Source organism: Hakea prostrata, chromosome 11, assembly GCF_041222555.1.
Source record: "Hakea prostrata isolate BN-2017 chromosome 11, UWA_Hpros_2, whole genome shotgun sequence".
NCBI classification, from domain to species: domain Eukaryota; kingdom Viridiplantae; phylum Streptophyta; class Magnoliopsida; order Proteales; family Proteaceae; genus Hakea; species Hakea prostrata.
The window spans coordinates 21,323,858-21,334,023 of NC_142610.1; the positions used below are offsets into that span (position 1 = coordinate 21,323,858).

At 37.9% G+C, this 10,166-nt stretch overlaps 1 protein-coding gene across 1 annotated transcript; it reads right to left on the reverse strand.

Moving 5' to 3' along the window:
• Nucleotides 1-2,374: 2,374 nt before the first annotated feature.
• LOC149000828 (glutamate decarboxylase-like) lies at nucleotides 2,375-8,488 on the reverse strand. The gene is made up of 6 exons (XM_089139742.1): nucleotides 8,288-8,488; nucleotides 7,992-8,196; nucleotides 5,270-5,470; nucleotides 4,341-4,809; nucleotides 3,758-3,810; nucleotides 2,375-3,074 (listed from the first exon to the last, which is right to left on the reverse strand). Exons 1-6 carry the CDS (start codon nucleotides 8,368-8,370, stop codon nucleotides 2,577-2,579), a joined length of 1,509 nt encoding a protein of 502 aa, XP_088995868.1. The 5' UTR covers nucleotides 8,371-8,488; the 3' UTR covers nucleotides 2,375-2,576.
• Nucleotides 8,489-10,166: the final 1,678 nt, after the last annotated feature.

Below are 10,166 nucleotides of genomic sequence, written 5' to 3' on the forward strand. Positions count from 1 at the left end.
CTGATACCATGTACAATGAAAATAATTTTAGTTTTAACGTTGGACATAGTATCAAAGCAACTACTACATAATTATTTTATAGCTTTGTTGTCATGCTTCAACACAGATCTCTATATCGCAAAAAAGTATTAACATTGCTGACACCATTTGAGAATTTTCTGATTTATCAAGTAGTATCAATGCAACATTGTCAGCTCATCTAATCTGTCGCAGAGCTCTTCCACTGAGTTGAAAATTTTATCCATCCTATCTATGATCCATTTTTACTAAGATTGAGGAATGACTCAACTATTAAATCACCATTCAAGAAATTTCTGGCAAACGTTGTCCTCCTATTATTGTTGAATGACCTCCACTCTTCATGAATAAAGCTTCCAAAATGAATTGATTATACCAATTGTGATTGAGTCGAAATTTTTTTCCATCCTATCTATGATCCATCTTTACTAAGATTGAGGAATGACTCAACTATTAAATCACCATTCAAGAAATTTCTAGCAAACGTTGTCCTCCTATTATTGTTTAATGACATCCACTCTTCATGAATAAAGCTTCCAAAACAAATTGATTATACTTGGTCTAGGACTCAACAAGTCACTCTATTTGGATTGAAATTCCTTCTCACACTAAAACTAGAAGAAGAATTCTAGTTAAGAACTTCTAAAGAAATAAAAACTGTAAACTTAAATTTCTTAGTTCCTACTTTAGGAAAGAATCTAACTTGAAAAGCAGATACTAAATAGAACTCCATTGACAGTTTGTTTTGTTTTAGGGTTCAAAAAGAAGGGTTGCAGCAACCCTTAGCATAGAAGAACCGGTAAATGTTCCTCTCTTTTGAATATTTTTTGTCAACATTCAACTTAAGTCTTTTGGTGTTAAAGACTAAAATTATTTTCATTATACATGGTATCAGAGCAACTACTACATAATTATTTTATAGCTTCATTGTCATGCTTCAACACATCTCTATATCGTAAAAAAATATTAACGTTGCTGACACCATCTGAGAATTTTTTGATTTTTCGAGTGGTATCATTGCAACCTTGTCAGCTCATCTAATCTATCACAGAGCTCTTCCATTGATATACCCATTGTGATTGAGTCAGAAATTTTATCCATCCCATCTATGATCCATCTTTACTAAGATTGAGGAATGACTCAACTATTAAATCACCATTCAAGAAATTTCTAGCAAACGTTGTCCTCCTATTATTGTTGAATGACCTCCACTCTTCATGAATAAAGCTTTCAAAACGAATTGATTACTTGGACTGGGACTCAACAAGTCATTCTATTTGGACTGGAATTCCTTCTCACACTAAGAGCAAGCAACCAGGGCTTCCTATGACTATCAATTAATAGGAGATCAACCATGGAGTCAATCAATCTAGGAGAAAGTTCTTGGAAATCCTGAAATCCATGATCGGTATAAATAGCATAGAGGCTTAAAGAGAAAAACAAGAAACATGGAAGCCCAAACTAGAGTTTTTTTTCTTATTCTATTAGATAACCGCTTTAGAATCCAGCAAAACCACCACCTGATCAATTCGGCAATCGAAATGACACAACTCACGAATAATCCATCACCCAATTTGATCAACACTCCAGTCCATTACCAAATTGGTGATTCAACGACCGCCCAAATCAACCTTGTCATAGCCGTTGCCGATCCCAGCTCACCGGTTGGATAACATGTATACCATCTCCAACAAATGTCCTGTTACACAAGATGTGCTATTGCTGCAAGACCTCTGGGATTGAGGACAAAACAACTCATAGGAGATCTCTTCTTCACCTGTGCTCATCTCCCCTTACAATGTTAGATCTAGCCAAGCAAGCCCTCTTTTTGCAATGTCAGATTCTCTTAAATATTTCATCACAATATATTTGTACTTATTTTTCCCTTGAAATTATATAAAAAAGAAGAAAAAAAATCACACTGTTTCTCTCTTTGAATTTAAGAAAAATATAATTCAAATCTTAGATTAAATTCAAATCTGAATGGATAAAATTCCAATTTATATTTAAATTATATATAACAACTACCTAGCATACAATCAAGGTACGCCTAAACTGATATTAGCAAATCTCAGTTGAAAAAAAAAATTCCCGTCATATTTAACAGAGATGAAACATTTGTGGGGGGGGGGGGGGGGCGCAAGGTGCAGCTAGGGGAAGTTGCAAGCCAAAGTCAAGATGCCGTAGGAGGGAATATTTTAGAGAGGAAAATGTGGCAAAGTGGGTTCTTGAAACAAATAGAAGCTGACAAGAATGTTGTTAGAAAATTAGTAATTAGTAATGAAAAAAATAGTTGAATATCCTTTATACCTCATTCGGTTCATCATGTTTAAGGCAGCACGAATAACTATCCAGATAACGATCATAATATAGACATGATATAATGCGCAATAGCTCAAAAAGTTCAGACCCTAAAAAATGTTTTTCAGCTCAAGATGAACTCACATTTCTTGAGTATCAACTATTAAGTTGGTACACAAAAAGATCATTAACACCACATCTACATGAAGGTTTCCCACCACACAAAACATGAATGGTGCAACAGAAGGAAGAAGGGCTCAACAGACCCCATTTGTCTTCTTGCGAGCAACAAGCATTTGCAAGTACCTGGTTATCTCCTCTTCGATTGCTTTAGGGTCAATAATCACTGATTTCCCACCTCTCTCAACATTTTCTGTTTCTGTCTGGTCTTCTGTTACCAGAGCAGCTTTAGTTGTAACCCGGCTAGGAAGGGCATCCAGCTCTTTTAGGACCTTCTCAATGTCTGAAATTAATCGCTCCGCCAAGGTTCGATTGAAATCCTCTCTAACCACCACTCGAAGTACAGCAATATGCTCTGCATCTGCTGGCATTGTGTATGCAGGGACAATCCATCCAAACCTTCTCAAACTGTCAGAAATCTCAAACACAGTGTGCATTTGGCTATTTTTAAGAGAGAATGCCACAAGTGGTACACCCACATCTTTTGAGACAATATCAAATCGTCCTGTCTTCTCTAACCCTGCCTTCAGCACCTTTGCATTCTCCATGCAATTTTCCATGATACTCTTGTACCCCTTCAATGGAAAAAATGATGATGTTAGATTGCTTTCTAAGTTTCTTGAAGATCACCATTATGCGTGTATAACCAAAAGAGACTCATCAGCTAAATACCATATGATCAAAATTCCAGCTAAAAGCTAATTGAAAAGGGAAAAGGAACGATGGAAATGTAATGGTTCACTTGTCCGCTTCAGCAAAGTTTTATGACAAAGGTTCCCCAATGCAAGGAATTTCACCTAGAACCTTTGAGGATAGTTAAGAAAAGATAATATCCTGTCAGCTTATGCCTTCAACTTGATAGCCACTTCACTTTCATTCACTCTCCATCTCTACTTTCTATTCTTTTTCAAGTAACTTACCAGGCAGAACTGAAGCAAGAGCTTCTTCAGTTTGATGCCCAGTCCAGCTTTAGAAACTGACTCTGCAACTACTCAGTGTAGGACTGTTATTTTAATATCTCAAGTATCAAGTATATCTGGTATACTGAAAATCCAGCATATCACAGTTTTCCCAAACTTATCTTAGGATTAAATAGTAAAATCTGTTGGAACAACATAGATATGATGCTTAGTAGTACTAGAAGTGCCCAAGTGCTCTGCAGGGAGAGTTGGTGGCTTCCTGCCACAGAAGCACTAACCCAAAGAGACTAAAAGGGACATAAGGATAGAGTCTAATACACAATGTTAACAACAATTACCTCAAAGCCCAACCGAATTAGTTGATAATATTGAGCAATAATTTGACTGGCACCTGTAGGCACAAAAACCAAAAGAGGGTTAGGAGAATGCTTCAGTTGCGTGGCCTTTTTGATGATCATAACTGTCAAACTAACATCTGATCAATGTCCCTAAGATCATTAAATCTATTGCCAATAATGCCCAATGGGAGCATCTGCTCACTTTTATCACAATCATCCTTAGGTCATGCATTACCCAGAAAAAGGACAACTTATTAAATAGTGCACTAGCTGGTTCAGTAGTTTATATAAAACCCATTTGAGAATCCATCATGTCCCATATATGAGGATCATCCATCTCATGATGGCACATTATAGATCTCATATAAGATCTTTAAAATGGCTAGATCTTGTCGTCAATTACTAGCAGTCCTACAACAACATATCATAGTTGTTCTCATTCCACCAAGTGGAAGGCTTAGATCACTAAATTCTCAAAATTTCCAACAAAGATCCTTGTGGAAGGACTGTAAGTGGTGGCTGGACAAGAGGGATCAAGGTATAAAAACCCAGCCATAACAAGTTTAACAAACTAACATAATACCTTTGGAGAAGTTGAGAGTGAATGTAGGCTGATCAGCCCCAAGATAATTAATGTGGAAAATGAGCTCGTCAGGTAAATCATCCTTCGTCTTCCACACAACCCAGCCAACACCAGCATAGACAAGCCCATATTTGTGGCCACTGACATTGATGCTCTTCACCAGAGGCAAGCGAAAATCCCACTCAAGGTCAGGGTACAAAAAAGGAGCAATAAATCCTCCACTTGCAGCATCCACATGAATTGGTGTGTCCCAACCAGACTCCTTATTCTTTTTTGTGAGTAGCTCATTTAGAAGTTTGACATCCTCAAATTCCCCTGTGAGTGTTGAACCTAGGATTGCTGCAACACATATGGTGTTCTCATCCACCATCTCTACCGCTTTCACAGGATCCATGACATAGTATCCTTCCTTCAATTTTACTTCTTTCAGCTCCACCTCAAAGTATCTAGCGAATTTTTCCCAACAAACCTACACAAGATATTTAACAAGATTGATGGTACAGAATAATTAAATGGTTCCGTCTAGTAACTACCACTAATTTGGCAAATAAGATACTACCCATTTTTAATGCTCCCATAGAAGCTATAATTGGGATCCAAAAAGCTAAACCAGTCATAACCTTTCAAGTTTCTTGGCTTCAACTCATGACCATTCAGAAGTAAACTATGAATTGGACGACTTGGACAATTCAAAGTGGTTGGTATACTGCGGTTACACAGTTCTAGGTTATAATATTCTTTCCCTAAATTCTATAACAAAGTTTTGTATACTGTGTTACGTAGCCTAATAAATTACTTGTTCAGTATAAACAAAAGCATTACAAGCCTGCGTAAAAATCCTCCAATATCATTCCAGCTTAGTTCACAAATAATACAAAAATGGAATAAAAATAAGGTAGATCATGAGTAATATCATCAATGCTACTTGCCTGCACATTTGCACCAGTGACAATGTTTGGCTTGTCATAAGGTTTACCCTCGGCTTTCCTCTTGTTCTGCCACTTCCTCTTGAAGGCTAGTCCTGCCAGCATTATCGCCTCTGATGATCCTACAGTACTCACTCCCACAGCTGTCTCACCATCTCCAACTGGAGCATTAAAGAGGTTGGCTATCATATTCACACAGCGGTTCTGTAAAATAAACCAACGAAGCAATCAAGTTCTGAAATGTAAAATGCAAACTAACAGCATCCTTTCAGCTGTGGGAAATATATTCCTTACATGAATCAGGATCTTAGTCTCATCAAATGCACACAACACATTTTTGGACCCTTGCGTGGGTAACCTTCCTGACACAGATTTACCTAATTAATAGCCCATCACAACTGATGAACTTACTGTATCAATCAATATCTCAAAAGTACAAAGGACTTTGACATAATTACATCACAAGGTTAGGCTCCCTCAGCATGCAAGAAATACATCTAATATAGGACCCCTCTCCCATCTCATATAGGAGAATCACTATTTTTTTATTTTTAGAACAGCTGTTTTTTCGAAGATGGGAGTATTACATTAAATACCATGCAGCAGAATACGACATCTTCATTAAGTAGTGTTGGTTTTACCGACCAAACAACCCTGCAATGGTAAAGAAATCACTATTAACACCCTAACAATCTCTACTGGATTCTGATTTCTTCCACGTGGGACGGTGATGTGTCTGGATTGACCAAATGTCAATTCGCAACCAGAAAATGGATCCACAAATAATGATCCACATTGGTAATATATTGAAACTTATGGCAACTCGCAACCAGAAAATGGATCTGGGTCTGCCTATCTATAAAATCATAGCCCCATCTGGCCTGCCACGGAGCAAAAACAGGGCCTGCCTGGATAACCTCTCTAGGCTGGCCCATGTAAACATTCCACTCTCCTAAGATTAATCAAAGCCGAATGAAACCTGTGAACCTGTGCGCTTGTAGTATAAAGGGCAAATTACAAATAAATCTTCTTATGTTTGTAATCAATTACATCTACTGTTCTTGAAAAAAAAATCAATTATAAATACCCTACAACTAAGAATTGAACCTTATAAATGGACACAGCTACTAAGTAGTAAGGGGCATTTGTAATTCAGGTAAAGGGGCATTTGTAATTAATTTTTTTTTAAGAATAGTAGATGTAATTGATTACAAACACAAGAGTCTATATGTAATTTGCTCTAATTTAAATTTCGGATTGAAAAAGTATAACAAGGGTATCTTAGTCATTTCAAAACGCAATAGTTAAGCACTTAAGCTTAAGCTAAAATAGACTGTTTGACGAAAATTTAGGGAAAAACCCCCATCCGAAAAAGGCACAAAAAAGACACCGAAAATACCAGTTTAATGGTTGAGATCAAAATTGATAGTTTTTAAGTGTAAAAGCTCCTGAAATAAGCCCATTTAACCCATGCCTGCCCCCATATGAAAAAACCTGAAGGATTAAAACTCTGAAAATTCCACCTAAAATCCCATCTCTGAAATGTCTTCTTCCTTTCTCCATTCTTGGTTTTGGGATTTGGAATTGTCCAGTGCCGGTGATTTTGTTCGAGTTTCTCTGGTCAAGAAGGTGAACCAGAGACAAAACACCACCGTCAGGGATTCCTGGTCTGGCACTAACAGACTCGCTGCTCTTGCAATCCAACGAAGTTGAATTCAATGGCTAGCAATGAAAAGATCTTCATCCCATTTCCAATCAGTCAAATCCCATTCAAAACCTTTTTTTTCCAACCCCCATCAAATCCTTGTCCTTCAAACCGAATTCGGATGTAAAATCACAAAAAAAAATATGTTGAGCAGATAACAAGGAGTAGAGGGTTGGGCCTATCAGAGATGCATCTGCAATTAGAAATCCAAATCGTCAAATTTCTTTGTGACCGTATTACCTTAAAAATACCCAAATCTGATACTCATTCGCCACTATCCCCAAACTTTATGCATCTGCAGGCACTTACTCTATAACCCAAAATTACAATTTCGATATCAAAAATATTTCTCCTACACCAGAAGAACCCCATCTGTAAGAACATCAACCACGACTCCACAAAAAACATGACGCCGAGATGCACAAAATGCTACCCTTCATTCAAACATGGCAGCCAAATACTCTAAACCAAGTTGTCACAGTCCTGCTTGACCAAAAAAATCGAACAAAATCACGGGACAATTCCAAATACCAAAACCGAGAATGGAGAAAGGAAGAAGACGATTTCAGAGATGGAATTTTTAGAGTTTTAATCATTCGGGTTTTTTTTCATATGGGGGCAGGCATGGGTTAAATGGGTTTTCTCAGGGGCTTTTACATTTAAAACTATCAATTTTGATCTCAATCATTAAATTAGTATTTAATAGGTGTCGTAATTTAGCGCCGCAGACGATTTTTTCCGGAAAATTTAACACCCCCCTCCGAAAAAGGAAAAAAAAAAACACAAAATGTCTCATTCAAGGGACCCAGTCGAACGTAATTAATCGAAACCTTATCAGTTCGTCAGTTTCTCAGTTTCTTCACTTATCAGCGAAGATTTCTTCGACTCTCAGATTTTCACCAAAATCCAAACTCAAAATTCCCAAACCTTGCGCAGAGACGAGGATCTGATGCTTTATCAACCAAAAAGCTGGGGGAAAAAAGAAAAAAAAGAGAGAGAGAGAGAGTAAGAGAAACATGCCTGGAGCTCAGTGGTGACAGGGTACTCATCCATGTCGACGTAATTCTTGTTAATGGCGGCCATCATGAGCTTATCGCACTCAGGTTCCATCCAAGTAGTAACAAATGAAGCTAGATTCAACCTCGGGTTTCCATCTAACATCAGTTCGTCGTTAATGATCTGATACGCCGCATCCTTCGGTGTCGATCTTTCCGGCATCTTAAACCTGCAATTTCATCAGTAAACGAACAGATAAACATCATAAACTCAAAATCTAATGAAATTAAAGAATCAAAGAAATCAAGCAATCAACCGACCTTGGAGGCGACGAGCGCACATATCTGGAAGCGAAAGTGCAGCATAGACTCTCGCTTGAATCGCCGATCGTTGTCAACACCATTTTCCCCTTCTCCCTCCCTCCCTCTCTCCCTCTCTCTCTCTCTCTCTCAACTTCTCTAAAGCCAGTCAAAACAGTCGAATGATCCGCGAGCGTTGAGGACGCGCTGTGGGATTGTAGTGACAGTTTAGCCCGTCGACGGTTTTAAATTGTTACCGACAATTGGAAGAAAAACGTGGCAGTTCGTCATTGCTCAGCATGTGTACTGAGGAATTCTGGCGACGTGGTATGACGCCACGATTGTGGCGGGTTGGGGGTGGTGGCCTGGTGGGTCCAAGCCTAAGAGTAATCTCCGATTTTGGTTAATTTACAGCGTTAGGGGCATTTATGAGAATTTAGGAAGGTGGGGCCCACATAAACTGAGTGGGCCGTTGAAAGTTTTGGTCAGGAAAATGAGTGTATCACACTCATACACGATGGATGGATAACCACACCTTTCAGTCGACATGAACTCACTGAGGACTGTTTGGTAAGAACAACCAACAATGAAGAAAGAAAAACACAGAAAGAATTTTTACACCGGAAAGTCTCAAGGAAAAAAAAATCCACAACCGCCAAATCAATCTACTAGTTTCGACAAAATTGAAAAACCAATTATAGCAAAGGAGATCTATATATTTAAACAAAAAAATCTCCGTTGCTCACGGAGAGCTGCCGCCCCCTATAATCACCCAGAAATTCAGACCTACATACATAACAAAGAGGATATTTGAGTTCTTGTGGTCCGGATTCTCTATCTGTATTCCTCTTATGTTTTTTGTTTGGGGTAAATGTATTACAAATTCTTCAAACACATAAAAATGAAATTGCAATACAATTAAGAGATGAAGATCCTTAGCTAATCCGGAGAACTTGATGTTGCAAACGAACGAACCACCGATCAATGAGGTTGAGTCACACCTTGAGTGTTGTCTTTAAAGTAATTGATGCGCCCTACTACCAAGGGTTCTTCGCACCACCACCTCCAAGATAAAGTAACCTCCAACTAGAAGATAAGATAATTCTTCTAATCCATTCAAGGAGCCAAAAACTAGAGCACAACACCTAGATTAATTCATAGAAAAAAATTAACTTTGTAACACAAATAATGTGAGAATGAGGAGTGTCTCAATTGCACACCACATGCAAGGAAGGTTAAGTTTATATAAGCCCAAACCTCACATTACACCCCTTAGGATTCTTAAGGCAATGAATTGGATTTAATCCATTCAATAACCTTAACCCCACTCATGGTAATGGCCATGAATGGTCATGAAGTTGAAATGAAAATTGATGGTCAAAAGTTAGAATTGAAGTAAATTCCACCCTTCAAGTAATCCCATCACACCACCATGATCAAGACCATTAAGACCCATGACCAATGTCATGAAAAGCCTCATAACCAAGGTCATGAAGGGCCTCCTTTACTCATGATGCCTCATTACCACCCTTACCTCATGGGTCCCACACACTAACAAAATAATTAAATAAAAAAATATAAAAAACTAATTTTGAAACTTAATATAGATTTTTAATAAAAAAACCTAACACTTTTTCATGGAAAAGCCTAATGTGGAGAAACACAAATGAAAGTACCCTTCTTAGATTCCTCAACTGTACATTTAAGAGGTAGTTTACCTTAAGCATTGACAAAGTTGATGAGAAGGAAATCCTAGAAATATGATGGAGAAACGTGAAAGAAACATATTTTTTTTTTTTTTTTTGGATATGAGTTTCATCCGGGAGCTCGCGCGCGCATCACGATTACATCCTCAAGGGAGCTTTTATATAATTAATGCCGTCGAATGGGTGCGAACACA